This window comes from Lynx canadensis, chromosome C2, assembly GCF_007474595.2.
Source record: "Lynx canadensis isolate LIC74 chromosome C2, mLynCan4.pri.v2, whole genome shotgun sequence".
Classification (NCBI taxonomy): domain Eukaryota; kingdom Metazoa; phylum Chordata; class Mammalia; order Carnivora; family Felidae; genus Lynx; species Lynx canadensis.
Window position 1 is genome coordinate 10839335 of NC_044311.2, and position 22999 is coordinate 10862333.

The 22999-nt window shown below is 44.1% G+C and overlaps 1 protein-coding gene across 1 annotated transcript in view; it reads right to left on the reverse strand.

Moving 5' to 3' along the window:
• Nucleotides 1–22999, reverse strand: part of GPD1L (glycerol-3-phosphate dehydrogenase 1 like) — a 57720-nt gene that overhangs the window by 20818 nt on the left and 13903 nt on the right. The window contains exons 2-5 of the mRNA XM_030329252.1: nt 22800–22977; nt 15000–15140; nt 13328–13466; nt 90–202 (exon numbers count right to left, since the gene is read on the reverse strand). Coding sequence (XP_030185112.1) covers nt 90–202; nt 13328–13466; nt 15000–15140; nt 22800–22977 — 571 coding nt within the window. The remainder of the gene's footprint in view (nt 1–89; nt 203–13327; nt 13467–14999; nt 15141–22799; nt 22978–22999) is intronic.

Genomic DNA, 22999 nt, shown 5'->3' on the forward strand with positions numbered 1-22999 from the left:
GAGCCCACTCTTCAGGCTCAGATTCAACACCGCTAACAGTGGCCGGCCGCAATTAGCTCCTCGAGCAGAAATAACAAGGCTGACTTTACCTTCAGAGCACCACAAAGTTCGACGGTGTCTGCATCATCAACCACAGTAATTCGAAAATTCGGAGTCTGCAGAAGTTCTTTGAAGAGAAGGCCATTCTCCATTATCTTGCTGCCTATGGAAAGGTTACCAAAAAAAGGCAATTGAGAGGAATGCGGAATCTTAGCTTCCCAATCTAACCCGGTTTAAAATGTTTTTCTTACTACGATATGTATCTGTATCACAGAAAATGTAGCAAATTCAGAGGAATAGAACTTGAAAATAAAAATGTTCCGTAATTCTACCGCAGATGATCATTAACAATTTGGCACACATCTTTAAGTTCCTGAAATATGAATAGACATAGTTCTTCTCCGAATTGGCAACATAATACATATGTGGTTTCATAATCTGCTCTCTCCATTTTATGGCATGAATAACTTTCACTGACATAGTTTCTACATCATCTTTTAAATAGTAGCTTTCTCTTTATCTAAGTATCTTTCAATGTCTAACACCTAGCGACTTTCTGCTACCACAAACACCTATGGACCAACGTCTACGTTTACATCTGTAACAGATTTGTGTTGAAACCACCCACCCTGTCCTTTCTGCGGGGAAGAGTGCATTCCTTTCCACTAAGGTTAGGCTTGACCACACGGAGTGCCTGGACTGAAAGCAAGTGGGACATATTTCCGCACCTCTTAACTTCGGGCTCGGTCATGTGATTTGCCGTGGTCAACAGGACACTAGCCGACGTGACGCAGGAGGTCTTGCGGTCGGCTTGTGCAGAAGTGGGGCTGGTCTCCTTGTACCGCTGCCTTCACTGTGAGAACATTCCCCGGCTAGCTAGCCCCTTGGGCCGAGCAGGAGATGACGGACACACGGAGCGGAGAAACACCCAGCTGAGAGCAGCCGACCCCAAGGGGACCCGCGGGTGTCAGCTGTGCTCTGGGCCACTGAGATTCTGCGATCTTACTTAGCATCAGGATGGCGAGAGAGAACCCATACAGACGCCAACAACTGTGTTCATGGACTAAATAGAGGAAGATGCAAATGCATTCAGAAGAGTACTTGCTTTCGCTACCGCCACGTCCGTGCCTGGAACGGGAGGGACGCTTTCTCGTGTTTTGTTTAGGAACTCAGGACTAAGACTCAAACAAAACTTTACACATAAAGCCTGGTGTGAAATCTGCTCTGATGGGCGAAGGTGCGGCGTGGGGCTCAGCTCTGGGAAGACTCTGGAAATCAGATCATAAAACTTCCCAGCCAAGTCCTGGCTCTCAAGTCACACACAGATGGCGGAAAGCTCACTGAGCACTCTCCGATTTGGGCTCCGCCCGCCTCTAGGTCCACAAGCTCGTTCCCACGCGGGTCTCTGCACATTACCATCACCTGGGGACCTTTAACTGCACCGAAGCCCAGGCCGCATCCCAGGCCAATTAAATCAGTCTCCAGGGCAGCAGGCATCAGTAACTTGTGAAGCGCCCCGGGTGACTCCTGCAGACAAGTTTGCAAACTCCTGATTTAACCTCCTGCAGGCTCAACTCCCTCATGAGTGAACCGTAGGGCACTCTCAGGACTGCTGTGGGGTTAAATAAGAAGCGGGTGTGAAAGCAGCCTATTAGAGCACACAGAGGTCCTATATAGTGACGATGGGGATAGCTGACACATGCTTATGGCTGATTCTCCCCGCTTACAGACAGGGGGCCCAGAGAGGTTTACCAACTTGCCCAGGATCACACAGCTCAGAGGAGACAGAGCCCAATTCTACCCCAGGGGCTCTGAGTCTCTATGCTATGCTTCCTGAGTGTGGCGAAGGGCGGGGGGTGGGGGGTGGGGGGGGGGGGGTGGGGGGGAAGATAGACCAGAAAAAAAACAAAAAAAAAAAAATCACAGAGCTGTATTTTTCCAATGCAGAAAAGAAGTGATTGTCAGCAATTACGAGTACATCCATAATTAATACGTGAAAAGAATCCGGGGGGGGTGGAAGGTGAGGGGCGCCTACATGGGGTTCATGACCACGTTCAGCCTCCTTCTGTTTGTTTTGTTTAAATGAATTTCCCACGATGAAATGTTTAAAATGTCTACACCCAATACTCAGAAACACATTTTCTATTCCACAAGCATTGCTATTATCTATGACTTAGCTGAGTTCTCCAAATATTAGAACTGTGTCAGTTTGAGCAAACGGCCGTCTTCCTTTTTCAAACAGTCTAGCAGACCACGGGGGTGATTCTGTGCAATCCTGTTTCATCACCTGGGTTGGGTAAACTCGCCCCCACCCCCCGCCTCCACATCATGACATCATCACAGTCTTTCTCCTGTGTCCCTCACCGTGGGCCACGGCTCAGAGCCTCCAGCATGAAGGACGATCGTTAAGCATCACAGACGAGCCCTTCGCTCAAGTCACTATAATCCAGCTGTCTGCGGCTGGAAGCGAGGTGCTGTTGTGAGCAATGTGACAGACAAGACAGGCAGGGAGGAAGGTGCTCTCCACGTGCCACTGATACAGGTGGGGTCTGTCGGTTCCTCTGTGGCTGCAAATTACATACAGTGTCCCTTAGAGAAGTGGGCTTGGTTTACTGCAATCCCACCTTTTCTCAGATGTAACTTCAAGAAAATTATTATTTTAAGTCCCAGACAGGAAAGCACTAACAGTGTTGTTACCAGTCCTAAGTAGTGGTAAGGCAAGCAGGGACCCAGACCAGAACGGGTAATCCCAACAGCCATGGAGAAGGGCTGCCCCAAACTCAGTATGAACCAAAAGACAGGGGTATCTCGCTTCTCTTTCATGCCAAGTTTTAGAGATAATCAGCCTGTTTATAAAGTCTCCTTCAAAACCCTCTTGCGGTTTGTGATTCCATACTTGTTTGTGTATTTGGAAGCTCCAGAAGGAGCTTATGAATCCTTGACACTTAGCAGATGCTGGATACATAATAGGTTTCGAAAAATATTCGTGAGGTGACGGTAAGTCTCTAGTTTTGTGAAGCCAGTCCCAAGAATGAAGGGAACTCTCACCGCAAGGGGGCACCACAGTTCAGCGTGCTGGTTAGTATTTTTACAAGATCCTGAAAACAAGGCTGTTTTTTCCATCTTCCTCCACAGAAGATTCAAGAGGGCTAAAACTCCTGAATCTACCATAACTAAGAATGAGTTGGTTGCTAATATTATCAAGAAAGGAGATCTGGATTAACCACCGTGGCAACCATCCAATGCAGGAAGTTAATGTTGATACAATTATCTAACATGCAACTCCTCTATTCCAATCTCGCCAATTACTGCAAGGTTGGCAGCCATGACATCTTTCCCCTCCCCCAACCCAGGATCCCACTGCATTTGGTAGTCACATCTCTTGAGTCACCGTTAATCCAGGACCACTCCTTAGCCTTTCATTCTTTCATGACACTGGCATTTTTGAAGAATGCAAACGAACTGTTTTGTAACACATCCTTTACTTTGGGCTTGTCTGGTTATTTCCTCGTGGTTAATCCAGGTTATATAAGATAATTTAGGCATTATCACCTTTATGTTCTCTGTTCCTTTCAGTGTTTTACTTAATTTAATTTAAGTCACTCTTGCCAACCATTATCCAATCCAGAGAGAAGGCAGAGGGCACAATGGATAAATAGAAGCCAGAGGGAAAGAGACATAACCTTGTATGCATTTGTCTGTTTTTACAAACCAAAAAGAGCCTAATGTACCCAACTAGAAGCTTTGTTACAATGACTAGGGCTTAGAGGTATGTAAAAATTCTAGCTAAAATCTATAGGTAGACACAGGTTTCAATCAAGGACTGGGGAGGACATCTCAGCCTTACAGAAGAATGATGGCGACTAGCCATTTGCAACCAACTTAATGTGGGGGACAAAGGCAAAAGAAAAAATGAACTTTCCTTACAACTTGCAGCCCATTGACAAGTCCTTGAGAGGGGCAGAGTGACCTTCCTCTAGGGACTCAGCTGCCTTGATGTTGATACTTCACTAAGGGCAAAAGGCGATCTTAGCTTAACAGTATCCTGACTTCCAGGATCCTGTAAGTCTACTTTAACATATAAAAATTCCTTTGGGAGGCCCCTGGGTGGCTCAACTGGTTGAGTGTCTGACTCTTGGTTTTGGCTCACGTCATGATCTCTCGGTTTGTGGGTTCCAGCCCCACATCGGGCTCCGTGTGGGCAGTGCAGAGCCTGCTTGGGATTCTCTGTCTCCCTCTCTCTGCTGCTCCCCTGCTCAAGCTCTCGCTCTCTCTCAAAATAAATAAACACAAAAAGAAAATTCCTTTGGAAACTTCCTTTATCTCTATCCCCCAAGATATATGTTACTAATCATCCTTCAAGCATATGGCCCAGTGCTACACGTCTAAAGGGTCTCATGACTAACATTTTATTAGACAGCAGTACTAAATGATCTTTTCCATTTTTAAAAATGTTTTAAATGTTTATTTACTTTAAGAAAACCACCTATTTGCACCAAAGATGTCTCAAGAATTCTTACTTGACTGTTTGCTCCTGAACCCCAACATTTCCACATCAAACTGATTGCCAAAACTGATTGCCGATTTATTATTGGCAAACAGGACTGAGTTGGAACAAACAACTGTTTTTAAATAAAAGGAATGACATAATTTCACAGGCTACACCAAAATCACAGATGGATAAAAGAATTAATACTGAAAGAATAAAACCTACATATTGACTAATTTTTTTTTTTTTTTTCCTGGAAGGATACTTAGAAACTGCTAACAGGGATTCCCTTTGGGAAGAAGGAGGAAAATCACAATCTTTTTTTGTTTTTTTAATAGATGTTATTGCTACGTTTTCAGTCTGGCAAATGCATGTGGAAATTTCATGTTTTTCCTTTTTCATGTGAACAATTCCTGTGACAAGACAGATTACCTTATTCCCTAATTTCTTACCGTTCAGTGTTGGCACAGAAAATAGGTTACCTAAGTTTAATGCTTCTTGTGATAAATGTGAGGGGTTGGCCATTTGGTGATTAAGGCTGCAGGATGTTTGCACGGCAGACCTATCCTTGGCTACCTCATACTGTGTCAGACTGTATTTGATTAAAAGCGATCAATCTCACGATTTTATATAATTGGCTCCAATCTGTTAAACTATTTGCTAAATAAATTAGATCAACCAGCAAAGTTCACAGTATCTTCCAGTAGGGCAGTGTAAGGTGGACAGCAGATTCGAGACTATTCCCTCCTGCCCAGGTGATCTTGTGTAAGTAACTCACTCTTCATCTACCAAGCAGGGAATGGACTGAAGGACTCCAGAAGCTCCTTCCTGTGCTGCTAGCCTGTAACTGCTGGAGTTCCTGTGGATCTGTCTGTGAAGAGAACTAGCTCCCTTCCGTGCAGAGGAGCTCCAGAGGTGGGCCCAGAGATTAGATGAACCCTTGTATCTTCCTTCCCAGGAATGATCCTGAGTTACTGGCGAGTTAGGAACCCACTATAAAGGATACTGTTACATGTATCTAAAGAGAATGAGCTTGGAGTCAGACAGTCCCGATCCAAATCTTGGCTCAACCGATGACTGTATAATCTTGGGTAAGTCGCTATAACTCCTTAAGATTGGCTGAATGTTCTTATTGTTTTTAACTCTCTTAAAGTTTTATTTTAATTCCAGATAGTTAACACACTGTGTTATATTAGTTTCAGGTGTACGATATAGTGATTCAGCACTTCCATACATCACCCAGTGCTCATCACAAATGCACTCCTTAATCCCCATCACATATATAATCCATCCCCCCACCCCTCTGGTAACCATCATCAGTTCTCTATAATTAAGAGTCTGTTTTGTGATCTGTCTCTCTTTCTCATTTTTCCCTTTGCTTGTTTTCTCTTAAATTCCACATATGAGTGAAATCATATGGCATTTATCTTTCTCTGACATATTTTGCTTAGCATTATACTCTCTATATATTGTTGCAAATGGCAAGATTTCATTCTTTTTCGTGGCTGAGTAATACTGCATTCCATTATAGATATAGATATATAGATATCTCACATCTTTGCCCACTCATCAACCAATGGACACTTGGGCTGCTTCCATATCTTGCCTACTGTAAATAATACTGCAATAAACATATGTTCTTGTATTTTTTTTGGGTAAATACTTAGTAGTTGAGATTGCTGGGTCATAGGGTAGTTCTATTTTTGACTTTTTGAGGAAACTTCATACTGCTTTCCACAGTGGCTGCACCAGTTTGCATTCCCACCAATGGTGCAAGAGGGTTCCCTTCTCCACATCCTCACCAACACCTGTTGTTTCTTGTGTTGTTGATTTTAGCCATTCTAAATGTGGCCGAGGTATGAGGTGTGGCTCACTGTAGTTTTGATTTGCATTTCCCTGATGATTAGTCACGTTGAGTGTCTTTTCATGTCTGTTGGCCATCTGGATGTCTTCTTTGGAGAAATGTCTGTTCAGGTCTTCTGCCCATTTTTTAATTGGATTATTTGTGTTGGAGGGGTTGAGATGTAGAAGTTCTTTACATATTTTGGATACTAACCCTTTACCAGATATGTCATTTGCAAGTATCTTCTCCCATTCAGTCGGGTGCCTTTTAGTTTTGTTGATTATTTCCTTCATTGTGCAGAAGCTTTTAATTTCGATGTAGTCCCAGTAGTTTATTTTCCCTTTTGTTTACCTTGCCTCAGACAACATATTTAGAAAGAAGTTGCTATGGCTGATGTCAAAGAAATTACTGCCTGTGCTCTCTTCTAGGAATTCTATGGTTTTAGGTCTCACATTTAGGGCTGTAATCCATTTTGAATTTATTTTTGCACCTGGTGTAAGAAAGTGGTCTAGTTTCATTCTTTTGCAGATAACTGTCCAGTTTTCCCAGCACCAGTTGTTAAAGAGACTGTCGTTTTCCCCTTGTATATTCTTTCCTCCTTTGTCAAAGATTGACCATACAATTGTGAACTTATCTCTGGGATTTCTATTCTGTTCCATTGATCCATGTGTCTATTTTTGTGCTAGTACCATAGAGTTTTGGTTACTACTGCTTTGTAATAAAACTTGAAGTCTGGAAATGTGATGCCTCCAACTTTGCTTTCCTTTTCCAAGGTTATTCAGGGTCTTTTGTGGCACTATACAAATTTTAGGGTACTTTGTTCTAGTTCTGTGAAAAATGTTGTTGGTATTTTGACAGGGATTTCATGAAATGTGTAGATTGCTTTGGGTAGGATAGACATTTTAACAATACTGTTCTTCTAATTCATGAGCATGGAATGTCTTTCTTTTTTTTTTTTAATTTTTTTTTCAACGTTTTATTTTATTTTTGGGACAGAGAGAGACAGAGCATGAACGGGGGAGGGCAGAGAGAGAGGGAGACACAGAATCGGAAACAGGCTCCAGGCTCAGAGCCCGACGCGGGGCTCGAACTCACGGACCGCGAGATCGTGACCTGGCTGAAGTCGGACGCTTAACCGACTGCGCCACCCAGGCGCCCCCGGAATGTCTTTCTATTCGTGTCATCTTCAGTCTCTTTCATCAATGGTTTATAGTTTCCAGAGTACAGATCTTTTACCTCTTTGGTTAGGTTTACTCCTAGGTATCTTATTTTTGATGCAATGGGATTCAGTGGGATTGCTCTCTTAATTTCTCTTTCTACTACTTTATTATTGGTGTACAGAAATGCAACAGATTTCTGTACATTGATTTTGTACCCTGTGGCTTTAGTGAGTTCATGTGAGCTCATGGTGGAGGTTTTTGGTGGAGTATCATGTCATCTGCAAATAGTCCCAAGTTTTACTTCTTCCTTACAGATCTATCTGGATTCCTTTTCTTTTTGTTGTCTGACTGCTGTGGCCAGGACTGGCAGTACTATGTTGAATAAAAGTTGTGAGAGTAGACATCCTTATCCTCGTCTTCTTCCTGACCTTAGGGGAGAAGCTCTGTTTTTCCCTATTAAGGATGATGTTAGCTGCGAGTTTTCACATATGGCCTTTATTATGTTGAGGTATGTTCCCTCTAAATTTACTTTCTTGAGGTTTCTATCATGAATGGACGTTGTACTTTGTCAAGTGCTTTTCTGTACCTGTTGAAATGACCATGTGGTCTTATCCTTTCTCTTACTTATGTGAAGTATCACATTGGCTGATTTGCAAATATTGACCCACCCTTGCAACCCAGGAATAAATCCCACATGATCGTGGTGAACAATCTGTTTAATGTATTGTTGAATTTGGTTTGCTAGTATTTTCTTAAGAATTTTTACATCTATGTTCATCAGGGATACTGGTCTGCAGTTCTTTTTTCAATTTTTTAAAATCCTTATTTATTTTTGAAAGAGTGAGTGCAAGCAGGGGAGGAACAGAGAGACACACACACACACACACACAAAATCAAAAGTAGGCTCCAGACTCCGAGTGGTCGGCACAGAGCCTGACATAGGGCTCGAACTCATGAACTGCGAGCTCATGACCTGAGCTGAAGTCAGATGCTTAACCGACTGAGCCACCCAGGGACCCCTGTAATTCTTTTTTAGTGGTGTCTTTATCTGGTTTTGGTATCATGGTACTGCTTGCCTCATAGAATAAATCTGGAAGTTTTCCTTCCATTTCTTTTTTTTTTTTTTTTTTGAATAGTTTAAGAAGAACAGATATCAACTCTTCTTTAAATATTTGGTAGAATTCGCCTGAAGCCAACTGGCTCTGGACTTTTGTTTGTTGGGAGGTGGGTTTTGTTTTTAAATGTTTATTTACTAATTTAGAGAGAGAGAGAGGGCACGCACGGGGGTAGAGGCAGAGAGAGAGGGAAGGAATCCCAAGTAGGGTCCATGCTGTCAGTGTGGAGCCTGACGCAGGGCCTTATCTTGTGACTGTGAGATCATAATCTGGGCAGAAATCAAGAGTCGGAGGCTTAACTGACTAAGCCACCCAAGGTGCCCCACGGGAGTTTTTTGATTACTGATTCAATTTCTTGTCTGGTTGTTGGTCTGCTCAAGTTTTCTACTTATTTCTGTTTCAGTTTTGATAGTTTATAAGCATCTAGGAATTGACCCATTTCTTCCAGTTTGTCCAATTTGTCGGCATATAGTTTTTCATACTATTCTCTTCTAATTGCTTATATTTCTGTGGTGTTGACTATTATTTCTCCCTCCTCATTTGTGATTTTGTTTGTGTTCTTTCTCTTTTTGTCTTGATAAATCTGGCTAGAGGTTTATAAATTTTATTGATTTTTTCAAAGAACCAGCTCCTGGTTTCATTGATCTGTTCTACTGATTTTTTTTTAGTTTCTATATAATTTATTTCTGCTCTAATCTTTATTATCTCCTTCCTTCTGCTGGTTTTAGGTTTTGTTTATTGTTCTTCTAGCTCCTTTAGGTCTAAGTTTAGGTTGTCTGAGATTTTTCTTGCTTCCTGAGGTAGACCTGTATTGCTATAAACTTCCTTCTTAGAACTGCTTTTGCTGCATTGCAGAGGTTTTGGACCTTTGTGTTTTCATTTTCATTTGTTTTCACATACTTTTTCATTTCCTGATATCCTGGTCAACCCATTCCTTGTTTAGTAGTATGTTATTTAACCTCCATGTATCTGTGGTCTTTCCGGATTTTTTTCTTCTGGTTGACTTCTAGTTTCATAGTATTGTGGGCAGAAAAGGTACATGGTATGATATCAACCTTCTTGTATTTGCTGAGGCCCGTTTTGTGGGCTAATATGTGATCTATTCTGGAGAATGTCCTATGTGCACTTGAAAAGAATGTGTATTTTGCTCTTTTAGGATGGAATGTTCTGAATACATCTGTTAAATCAATCTGTTTCAGTGTGTCATTAAAGCCTTGTTTCCTTGCTGATTTTCTGTTTAGATGATCTGTCCATTGATGTAAGTGGACTGATAGAGCCCCCTAGTATTACTGTATCATTATCAATTAGTTGCTTCATGTTTGTTATTAGCTGTTTTATATATATGGATACTCCCATGTTGGGTACAAAAATATTTACAATTGTTATATCTTCTTGTTAGACTGTCCCCTTTATGACACATAGTGTCCTTCTTTGTGTCCTATTACAGTGTGTGTGGGTTTTTTTTTTTGTTTTTTAATGTTTATTTAGTTTTGAGAGACAGAGAGAGACAAAGCATGAGTGGTGGAGGGGCAGAGAGAGAGGGAGACACAAAATTTGAAGCAGGCTCCAGGCTCTGAGCTGTCAGCAGAGAGCCTGACGCGGGGCTCAAACTCTGAATGGCGAGATCATGACCTGAGCCAAAGTCGGATGCTTAACCAACTGAGCCACCCAGGCGCCCCTACAGTGATTTCTTTTTTAATGTTTATTTTTTGAGAGAGACAATGCAAGTGGGAGAGGGGCAGAGAGACAGGGGGACACAGGATCCAAAGCTGACTCTGCACTGACAGCAGTGAGTCTGATGCAGGGTTCGAACTCACAAGTAGTGAGATCATGACCTGAGCTGAAGTCAGATGCTCAACTAACTGAGCCACCCAGGTACCCCTTACAGTGTTTGGTTTAAGTGTTTTTTTAAATGTTTATTTATTTTTGAGAGAGAGAGAGAGAGAGAGAGCGCATATGCACACATGCAAGGAGGGGCAGGGCAGAGAGAGAGAGGGAGACACAGAATCCGAAGCAGGCTCCAGGCTCTGAGCTGTCAGCACAGAGTCTGATGCGGGGCTCAAACTCACAAACTGCAAGACCATGACCTGAGCCGAAGTCTGAAGTTCAACCAACTGAGGCACCCAGGTGCTCCTACGGGTGTTTGTTCTGAAGTCTATTTCGTCCAGTATAAGTATTGCTATTTCAGCTTTCTTTTGACATCCATTTGCATGATAGATGGTTCTCCATTCCCGTACTTTTGGTCTGCATGTGTCTCTAGGTCTGCATATCGATGTAGGCAACATATATGGGTCTTGTTTTTTTATCCATTCTGACACCCTATGTCTTTTGACTGGAGCATTTAGTCCATTTACATTCAAAGTAATTATTGATAGATATGTATCTATTGCCATTTTATTACTTGTTTTGTGGTTGTTCCTGAAGATTTTCTCTGATCCTTTCTTGTTTTTCTCCCTTTCATGTTTTGCTAATTTTGTTTAGTAATATATTTGGATTTCTTTCTCTTTATTCTTTGCATATTTATTCGTGGTTTTGATATATGGTTACCATTAGGTTTGTAAAAAACATCTGCATACGGCAGTCTATATTAAGTTTATGGTCATTTAAGTTTGAACCCATTCTTCTCTCCTCTCCTCCCTGTTTTAGGTATATGTTATTATATTTCATATCCTTTTTTTGTGAGTTCTTTGTTTGATTATCCCTATTTTCCACAATGTCTATGCACTTAAAAAGAAAAAGAAAAAGAAGTAACAATGTCCTAAGTTGCAGACATCTATAAAAATCTGGTTCCAAAGGCAAGGGAATTAAAAGCAAAAATGAACTATTGGGACCTCATGAAGAGAAAAAGCTTCTGCACTGCAAAGGAAACAAATCAACAAAACTAAAAGGCAACCGATGGAATGGGAAAAGATATTTGCAAATGACATATCAGACAAAGGGCTAGTATCCAAAATCTACAAAGAACTCACCAAACTCCACACCTGAAAAACAATCCGGTGAAGAAATGGGCAGAAGACATGAATAGACCCTTCTCTAAAGAAGACATCCAGATGGCCAACTGACACATGAAAAGATGCTCAACATCGCTCCTCATCAGGGAAATACAAATCAAAACCACACTCAGATACCACCTCAAGCCAGTCAGAGTGGCCAAAATGAACAAATCAGGAGACTATAGATGCTGGTGAGGATGTGGAGAAACGGGAACCCTCTTGCACTGTTGGTGGGAATGCAAATTGGTACAGCCACTCTGGAAAACAGTGTGGAGGTTCCTCCAAAAATTAAAAATAGATCTACCCTATGACCCAGCAGTAGCACTGCTAGGAATTTACCCAAGGGATACAGGAGTGCTGATGCATAGGGGCACTTGTACCCCAGTGTTTACAGCAGCACTTTCAAAAATAGCCAAATGATGGAAAGAGCCTAAATGTCCATCAACTGATGAGTAGATAAAGAAATTGTGGTTTATATACACAATGGAATACTATGTGGCGATGAGAAAGAATGACATCTGGCCTTTTGTAGCAAGGTGGATGGAACTGGAGAGTGTGATGCTAAGTGAAATAAGTCATACAGAGAAAGACAGATACCATATGTTTTCACTCTTATGTGGATCCTGAGAAACTTAACAGAAGACCATGGGGGAGGGGAAGGAAAAGGAAAAAAAAAAAAAAAAAAGTTAGAGAGGGAGAGAGCCAAACCATAAGAGGCTCTTAAAAACTGAGAATAAGTTGAGGGTTGATGGGGGGTGGGAGGGAGGGGAGGGTGGGTGATGGGCATTGAGGAGGGCACCTGTTGGGATGAGCACTGGGTGTCGTGTGGAAACCAATTTGACAATAAATTTCATATTAAGAAAAAAAGAATCTGGAGCTATCTTTTCCCATTCCTCATCTCTCTCAGAGCTTCCTTTTACAAAGCTGCATGGAGAAATCATTCACATTGCTGGTATGTCTGACAAGGGTTGAGTTAAGTTCTGGAGTGGTAGATAAGCTTAAACTTGCGCAAGGCATCTGCAAATCCGGCACTGTTACTTTCCTACGAGTCCTTTAATGTGGTACGTGGGCACCTGAGAATTCCAAAGCCCTTTTTAAAAGAAGTGAAAATCTTCACAACCCCAATGTTGTAGAAGAGTAGAAAGAGCTTTCTATTTTAGGAAATAGGATGGCCAAATTCATGCCTGGGTTCTCTACTGGTTATGTGACCACGGGGCAGGTAACTTATTCACTGAGCTTTGGACGATTCACCTGAAAACAGGGATTCTCCCCACCAATTTTTATCATTCCAATTTTTGGTATATGGGTTGTCGAACTGAGCACTGGAATCCAATGAGGATCCAGATACTGGCATTTGTGAATTTAAAAAATCTGGGTTTTCTAATGCCAGGACAGCCCCACCATGGACGTATTCACCAGTCTGTCAGTGTAAGCAACTTTGCATTTTTGGATCATGGCAGGTCAGAACGGTCTCCTGGCTTTCCTTCATTCTGGAGGCTGGCGAAACATTTTTGTACCCCAGAATGGCCTCCCTGTATAAAACCTCCACCCCACTGAATATTCACTCCAGGAATGTTATGGGGGCAAGGAAGAGTCCGCTACAAAAAATAACGGAAATCGAAAATGTATGTTTTAAAACACCGAATGTCTGGGCTCCCAGCCCCTCCCCGCCCTGCAGCCAACCTCACCGATGGTGGTCTCACAGAACTTCTCTGCAGCCACCTCGCTGGCAATGTTGGCTCCCATGAGCACACTGACGTCAATGCCCATCTTCTCCCGGATGATGTCGGAGATGAGCTTCAGCCCCTCAGGACCTTCGTCTATGCCCTGTAAGGATGCCAACAAGTTAGGGGAAAACAAACGACCGAATGAAAGAGGCATGACACAGTCACTTTTGTAAGTAACAGATTCAGGCAACCAATGGCGTATGCGATGTGAAAAAAAAAAACAGCGCTTACAAGAGTAACATACACACCATGTATACAGTGTTAAAAGAGTAACAATAAAACGCAAAGAAAATAAACACACGTAACCACCCAGAACATGACCTACACCACTGAAGTCTTGTGTGTCCGTTCCCAAGTTCATCCTCCTTCTCACTACTGGTCCTCACCCCTACTATCCTGAAGGCTGTGTACTCTGCTCCCTTCTGTTCTTGACCATTCTGCCACATAAAGCTATCCCTAAATATGTGAGGCCATTATGCCTGCTTTTGAAAGGCTGTAAGTGCAATTGTACCTTTGGTCTGTGATGTGCTCTTTGGTGCTACATTAGTAGTTTAGAGATTCATCCATGTGGTTACATGAATGCTCTGGTTTGTTCCCATTTACCACCATGTAGTATTACCGCTATTCATTTATCCATTCTATTGATGACGGACGTGTGAGTTATTCCAAGTTTGCTTTCATGAACATTCATCCACGAACCCCTCTAAAACACAGTCTCTCTAGAGGTTCCTAACCTTTTTACCATGTGGCCCCCGCATCGTTTTATGGACTCATTCTCAGAATCTGATATGCATAAAGCAAAATGCAGGAGATTACCCAGGAAGCCAATTACGTTGAAATTTAGTTATCAAAGTGCTAAAAAAAAAAAAAACCAAATTTGTGACAAAGTAATATACATGCTATTTTATTAACGCAATTAGAAAGATGATGCGGCAGGTTTAACAATTACCGTAATTTCAAGGTAGTGATCAGCATAAATGACACCTGGAGATAGCTCAAGCCATTGTACAGTGGTAGGAAAATACCCGTGACCTCTACTGAGAGCAGGGCCACAGGCACTGCTTAATGCCACTGTGACCGAAAACCTGGCTTTGTGGCTGGCATTCAAAACCAAAAGAAATGCCCATTTTAGTCACAGGTTAAAATGAATAAAAACGTAATTTTTCTCCCCACACGAATTCTGTCTGTGGACCTCTGGGGGTGGTTTGTGGACTTCTAGTTAAAAACTCCCTCTTTGGGGAATATATCCAGGAGTGGAAACAAATGAGGATTAATTTCCCAGCAACACAAACCACCAGTGATTTCTAGAACACAGCAGAGACCCACGTCCTGGACAGGAAGGTTCATCAGGAGGAGCCCACCCTCACATCACTGCCACCGCTAAAACCCGCTGTGATCGAGAGCGCCCCCCCCCCCCCCAACGCTGAGCTCAGCTAGCCTCCTGGGATGTGTTATTGATTCCCTTCCAGGCATCTTTAAAACAAAAACACAAGAAAACAAAAAACTGCCATAACCTCCCTTTCAGATCCTATTTCCAACAGATGGACGTGAGAGGATGTGAAATTCCCCTGTAACCGACGTCTGGCCCCGCTTCCCAGCCCCGTTTCCCTGCCTGGGGTCAGAGACACGTTACCTTGATGAGGGTGATTCCCAGGGCTTTCTTGGGCACTCTCCCGGTGATCTCATCACAGATTCTGTGAATGAACTGGTGGGGAATGACAAACACCAGCAGGTCTGCATCCTGCACGGCCTCGCTGAGGTTTGGGACAGCAATCTGCAGCGGTGAGGAAGAAACAGTTACTCCCACACCAAAATAGGCCTCGCCCGATGATTTCATCCACTGACCGTTTATCAGATGCCTACTGTGCGCAGAGAGCCGCGCAGACAGACGGGAAAGGCACGCGGGCCTGTGCTCTGCCTTCTCCTTCAGGACACCCATCTGAAGCTAGGGGGGTGCTCCCTCTGTTGCTTAGCAGGTGGGCAAGTGACTTACCTTCTCCATGCCTCAATTTCCTTACCTATAAAAGGGAGTCATAATAATGCTGTATGGACTGCTTCCCCCAGTCCATTTTCTGCCTTTCTTTGCCCTGCTCTGTTCCCCAGGGGGCTGCTTTTTTTTTTTTTTTTTAAATTTCAAAGAGAGAGGGCATGAACGGGGGAGGGGAATAGGGAGAGAGAGAGAGAGAGAGAGAGAGAGAGAAAGAGAGGGAGAGAATCCCAAGCAGGCTCCACGCTCGGTGCGGAGCTCAACCCGGGGCTCAATCCCACAGCCCTCAGATCACGACCTGAGCCGAAATCGAGAATCAGAGGCTCGACCGACTGAGCCACCCAGGCACCCCACCCCCACCCCAGGAGGCTGCTTTCTGTGGACTGTTTTCCCTGGAGGCCCTTGCTCTCTGCCTTCCACTTGGCCTCAGCCAAAGTGGGACACCGTCAGGAGATCTAAGGTTGGGAGGAGAGACAGGTCAGGGTATTTATCAGCTTCCCGGGGCTACTCCTGCCCTGGCTTCATTCTAGTTAAACCTCCTGGCAGGCAGTCCCTCTTCCACGTCCCTAAGCTCTGGCCAGGCTGGTTTGGTGAGACCGCTCTGCCCCCTCGCCCTTTCAGAGGTGGTTATGACTGCCCGCTGTTGCTAAACTCTGAGCGCTCCAGCAAGACCTTTTGGTTTCCTCGACCCTGACCATAGCTCTATAAACAGTCCCGCACCAAAGTCTCCTAGGTGAGGCACTTTGAGAGTGCTGTGGTGAATAGTAAGTGGTTTGGATCGTGTTTGGCGCTTGGTACCCACTCCATCCCCGTCAGCTATTATGGCGATTGCTTCCCTTCAGATGACTATGAAGATGGATTTTAGAATTGGACACAGGCAGAGAAACACACATGCACGCGCCCACACACGCACACACACACTCGAGCGGAAGTAAAGGTGACCGGCGGGGACGTGGGGCCACGTGATCCCTAGCAGAAGACTGCTTCCTGCTCCCCGATGTCTGATCTCCCCTTCTTCCTCAGCACAAGAAGCCTGAGTTTGGAGCCAGGCTCATAAATGCCCAGAAAGGTTACATTCCTCAGCTTCCCTTGCAGCTAGGTGCCCCGTGCGATTAGGTTCTGACCAACGGGGTGTCAGTGGAAGCGCTGTGACTTCTGGGAAATCCCTGTTGTCAGGGGGGAACGTGAAGAGATGGCTGGACAACGAGGAAGAAACCAAATGCTGCGATGGCAGAACAGGAGGATCACAAGAGTCCCTGACACCATTAACACATCACTAATACGATAAACATCTCTTACACGAGACGGGAAAAAGCAAGTATTTACTTTCCTTAGGTCACTGCTATGATAGGTCTTCTGTCACATGTACCTGAACCGGACAGTAACTGATACTCCCATTAAGCATTGCTGGTTCCCCAAACGAAGCGACTGGAGGAAGATTCTTCTCTGAGGATGTGCTATGGGCCACAGGAGCGTCATTCGGGATGGCTAAGCCTCCTGGGAAATCTAGTCTGGGCGTTGTGATGGAGACCGCCAGCTCCTCACCAAAATTCCTTCTTGCCTTCCTCCATAATCACAGAGCTGGAAGCTGGTCACTAGAGACTACATTTCCCAGCAGCCACTGCAGTTACACAGGCCAAAGACCAAGGTCCCTTGCATTTGGAGATTCTACCTCCTCCAAAAGAGCAATTTCTTGATCGATCCCATTAGCCTCCGAATGCCAATTCCCAGCTGCTTTGTCCTTGACTGACAAAGCAGTTTATGCTCTTACATTTATTTGCCTGTGGTCCCACCCAGTGCCCTCCCAGCCTTTGTAAAAACTCTGGTCCTTCACTCCGCCTAGGGTTGCCGGCCTTTCTTAGGAGGGGGTTTTCAATCTGTACGCCCTCATACAGCGCCTGGCAGCCTGAATTTTAGTTAAAATCTTTTTTCTTCTCTAGATCTATTGATCCTCCTCTTCCCCATCCATCCTCAACATACGCACACACGCACACACACATGCGCATGCATACATGTGCACACACCTCCGTGTCTGCCTTTTCAGGGCATTTTCCAACATGGTGAAATGGAAAAGACACCAGAACCAAAGAGAAAATATGGAAAAGATGTACATTTGAGTCCCATATCTGCAAATGATCAGCTGTGTGACCTTGGACAAGTGACGTATCTTCACTGACCTTAATCACCCCATATACGAAGGGGTATAAAAATCACTTTTCCTACCCAGATACTTCACAGAGACCTTTCAAATTAAGTAATATAAATGACAGCACTTCAAAATGATATGAAAGAGATTGTTTATCAAAAAATCTACCTGCTTTAAAAAAAAAAAAAGAAAAATCTACCTGCTCCCCACAAATTCTTACCTTACTTCTTTTTTAATTTTAGAGAGAGAGAGAGTAGGAGAGAAGGGCAGAGGGAGAGAGAGAGAGAGAGAGAGAGAGAGAGAGAGAGAGAATCTTTTTTTTTTTTAACGTTTATTTATCTTAGAGAGAGAGAGAGACAGATGGAGCATGAGAAGGGTAGGGGCAGAGAGAGAGGGAGACACAGAATCCAAAGCAGGCTCCAGGCTCCCAGCTGTCAGCACAGCCCCACACAGGGCTCAAACTCACAAGCTGTGAGATCATGACCTGAGCTGACGTCGGACGCTCAACTGACTGAGCCACCCAGGTGCCCCAAGAAAGAGAGAATCTTTTTTTTTTTTAATTAATTAATTAATTAATTAATTTTTTCAATATATGAAGTTTATTGTCAAATTGGTTTCCATACAACACCCAGTGCTCATCCCAAAAGGTGCCCTCCTCAATACCCATCACCCACCCTCCCCTCCCTCCCACCCCCCATCAACCCTCAGTTTGTTCTCAGTTTTTAAGAGTCTCTTATGCTTTGGCTCTCTCCCACTCTAACCTCTCTTTTTTTTTTCCTTCCCCTCCCCCATTGGTTCCTGTTAAGTTTCTCAGGATCCACATAAGAGTGAAACCATATGGTATCTGTCTTTCTCTGTATGGCTTATTTCACTTAGCATCACACTCTCCAGTTCCATCCACATTGCTACAAAGGGCCATATTTCATTCTTTCTCATTGCCACGTGGTACTCCATTGTGTATATAAACCACAATTTCTTTATCCGTTCATCAGTTGATGGACATTTAGGCTCAAGAAAGAGAGAATCTTAAGCAGGCTCCACACTCAGCGCAGAGCCCGATGCAGGGCTTGATCCCACAATCCTGGGATCGCGACCTGACCCAAAATCAAGAGTCGGATGCTCAACCGACTGAGCCACCCAGATGCTCCAAATTCTTACCTTTTAAGGACTCCACCCATCCCTGTGTCTCTTGTTAAAAGACATGCAAGGAAGCTGCCAGCTGGTCTGGATTTCTTTCTGTCTCTTACATTTCCTTCTCGAATAAATCAAACAACTTGTAGTTGGCTGGGAATGCGATGGGTCTCTAGAGCAATGGGACTGGGGGCTCACTTAGCACGTACAGACATTCCTTCACTCTCCTCGGTGGAGTGCTGAGGGTTTAGCCCACAGAAGCAATGTGTAATACGAGTTATATTTGTATGGTTCACATGGTCCATTCACAGAACACTATTCCTCTTGCACAGTATCAAAAGAGCTCTCCTCTTTGGGATGAGCACTGGGTGTTGTATGGAAACCAATTTGACAATAAATTTCATATATTGGAAAAAAAAAAAAAAAAAGAGCTCTCCTCAACTAGCCCGGTAACTGGAATACCTTCTTGCAGAATAAAACCTTTAGCTAAGACTTTGCCTATCTTTTACTCTCAACAAAATCAAGACACTTTTAGAAATGCTGACCTAGTTCACAGGCTTTCTGTCAAAATCTTTCTGAGGGTGTCTACCATTAAAGATCCTGAAATACATTCAGAAAGACAACTCAGAACAAAAGGGCTTGCCTTACCTAGGTAAGGAGGAAAAATAATCAAATCAGAACCAAGGCATCATGGTTGGTCCACTTAATGTTCAGACTTTCAGGGATCAGGGCTCTTGGTCCAAGCTTTTATACACACACACACACACACACACACACACACATATATATCTCATATCTCATATATATATATGTATAATCATTTAAGACCGAGCTGGTAAAATGTATGTGGAGAAGCCTAAAGGTTCTCTTGTATCCCCCCGGATTAGTTATCACTGTAAGTATATGGCCCTGGCCTAGCTTGATCTCTGGTCAGCTAACTGGACACCCACAGGGAACCCACCTACGTTCTTGAGAGAGCGAGTATTTAGGTTAAACACAACAGCATGTGAGTAACACACATAGCGAAGTCGTAGCTGGCACATAGCAGAGGTTCAAAAATATTATGGTTCCCTCCTGTTCTTCTAATCTGCATTTTGGCCAAGATCGTAAGTGAAATTTACGTCCTTGGCTCTACATTCAGAAAAATGATCCTCAGATACAGACAACCTTATCTGAAGAGTGTTACATAAATATGCCACTGCTGGTAAGTAAGGTTGCTTCTAGAGAAACACAGCTGTTAACCGCCTGGATTCCCCAATACTGCACCAGTAAATATGAACTTCTTATGTAGACTGGTGGTGCCCAAAGGGTGGTTCCTGAAGAAACAGATCACCACCACCTGGGAACTTGTCAAAACTGCAGATGTATGAGGGGCACCCGGGTGGCTCAGGAGGTTAAACATCTGACTTCAGCTCAGGTCATCATCTCACAATTTATGGGTTGGAGCCCCGCGTCGGGCTCTGTGCTGACAGCTCAGAGCCTGGAGGCTGCTTCGGATTCTGTGTCTCCCTCTCTCTCTGCCCCTCCCCCGCTTGCACTCACACACGCGCTCTCTCTCTCTCAAAATAAATAAACAAACATTCTTTTAAAATGTGAATCCTCAAACATGCTGGGGGGAGTCCAGACTGGTACAACTACTTTGGAAACCAGTGGTGTGATGTGGTGAAATTATAGTTGTGTGTTCCCAGTGACCCTGCGACGCCACCCCTACGAACGCGGGCCACGACAGCAAAGCGCTGGAAACCATGCCAATGTCCGTACCAGAGAACGGACACATTCACTTTCACGAACTTACAGGGCTTCAGATATCAACAGAGTCCTGGGAGCAGCTGGTACTTCCTTTCCTCCCTCTGTCCATGTGCTGTTGACTCCTCTAGGTTACTTCTTTCCCCTCCTCCTCCCTCCTGGCTCCCATGCTCCCAGGTAAGGGCTTCAGCTTCACAGACCTACTTGGCAGGTTCCCCTCCCCAGCACTCCTTGAGCACTGCACCAGGAACTGCGGAACAACAGAAAACTAGAAAGTCAGGTTCATGCACTCGGGAGTGAACAGGTACATAAGGGCCTGGCACAAAGCACAGTGGACGGAACGTACTAATAAAGCATGTAGTTTACAGAAGGGAAGGAACCATCGGTCTGACAAGAATGAGAAATGAAACTCGGGAATTTCCTCCTCCAAGCATGGGTCAGAGATGACCTCAGAGGCCTTTCACGGCAGTGGGAACAGAGGCTCCCTTTGTTCTTCCCCTCGGATATTTGGACAACTTAACTTCTGAGCTCAGAACCGTAGGGATCCTTTCTCTCCCTGCCAACAACACCAATCACTGCCCGGCCCCAGCGTAGTGATACGGAGCAGAAAGTTCTCATGGTCCAAAAGACAATGGATTCAACAGGATGCGTCCACCAGGAATCAAACCCTAGCCTCCAGCCATGTGACCCTGGGCAGGTTCATTAACTTCTCTGAGCCTCAGTCTCTTCCGCCATAAAATCAACATCATCGTTCTAATAGGAAAACTGATAGTATCAACCTAAGAGGGTTACTGAGAGCATTAAATGAGACAGGATATATAAACAACTTAACACATTGCTTAATAGCAGTGTACCCTGTAACTAAAAGCCAAACATCAAGGGCGCCTGGGTGGCTCGGTCGGTTAAGCATCTGAGTCTTGATTTCGGCTCAGGTCATGATCTCACGGTTCGTGAGATGGAGCCCCACTTCGGGCTCTGCGCTAATAGCCCAGAGCCTGGTTGGCGCGTGCGCTCTCTCTCTCTCTCTCTCTCTCTCCCCCCCCCTTCTCTGCCCCTCCCCAACTCATGCTTGAGCTCCTGCATTCTCTCTCAAAATAAATAAACATTTGGAAAAAAAAAAAAAAAAACAGGCCAAACAACAATCTTTAGTGAGCAAGGTCTTTGCATCTCCAAACTTCCTGGCATGTATCAGTTTACAAATCTGTCCCCCTGCTGGGCTCCTTGAGGAAAGCTGCGGTTGGTGGTTGGTCGGTCATCTTCTCCCCCTTCCTGTCTCTGACAACTGTCACTGTGCTTTGCAAGAGCTGTACATGCGCATAAATGTTGATAAGTATACACAGGGATGAGTATTTCACTAACAAAGTAGAGTTTTTCAGGTTAACCGGAGAATCAGGCAGATAGGAATCGGGCAGTCACAATGGTCTGATTTTCAGACTACTGCAGAAAACCACCAAGGGGCGAATCTGGCAACAGAAGTTCACGGATTCCACGCATCTCAGGCTAGCAGCACAGTGCACCCTTTTTGTTCCTCTTGCTCATTTCTTCCTCCCCCCATTTCCTCCAAGTCCCTGGAATGAGGCCAGGCAATTAACCTGTATTTTTCCCTCTCAGCCTAATAAGCCTGAATTTTAAACTGTCAGTCTTACAATTTTCTATTTTCTCCAATCTCCTTCTGTAATTTAGGCCTTGACCCTAATTTTAATTACAGACCATTGCATTAGCTGTCCTCACAAGTAGACTCAAGTCTATGTGCTTAGAAAGGGAATATCAGGACAGGGGCATCACAAGTGGCAGAAGGCAAAGGTTGTTAGCTCCATCTTTGATGGGACCGACACTTTGAATGCCAAGAGAGTAGCCTGCGATGGGCTGAACTGTGTCCCCTTCCCCCAAAAGTCGTATGTTGAATTACTAACCTTAGTAGCTCGGAATATGACTATATTTAAAGACAAGAGTCATTGCAGAGGTGATTACATTAAGATGAGTTCACTAGAGTGGGCCCTAATACAACATGACTGGTGTCCTCGTAAGAAGGGGAGGTTAGGACACAGACACACAGAAGGAAGGCCATGTGAAGGTGCAGGAAGAAGGCGGCCATCTCCAAGTCAAAGAGAGCCTCAAAAGAAACCAGCCTGGCGACACCCTCATCTTGGACTTGAACCCTCCAGAACTGTGAGGAAATAAATTTCTGTTGTTTAAGCCACCTTTCCTATTGTACTTTCTTACGGCAGCCTTAGCAAACGAATAGAAAGCCCATCTTCAGAGTCAGGCAAACCAAAACTGACCAAGCCAAGAAGCTGGTGGTAGAAAGGAACAAAGGAGGAAGGGAGGAAATAGTTTTCCCACTCCCCCAAGCCCCGAGTGCGAACTCAGCCAAGCGTATCTTTCAGAATTGACCCAAAGTACTATCTATCCCAAAGTCTTACCACATTTTCTGGCAGCTTGTGTCCCGGGAGATATTTCACATTTTCATGGTCATTATTTATAATGTCTGTCAGTTTTCTCCCATTAACGGTTTCTTCAAAGACCCACATCTTGACTGTGGAGGCAAACTTCTTAAGTTTCTTGACATTATTACCAATTATTTTTGCAACAGCTGAACCCCTACAAAAGAAACAGTGAAGAA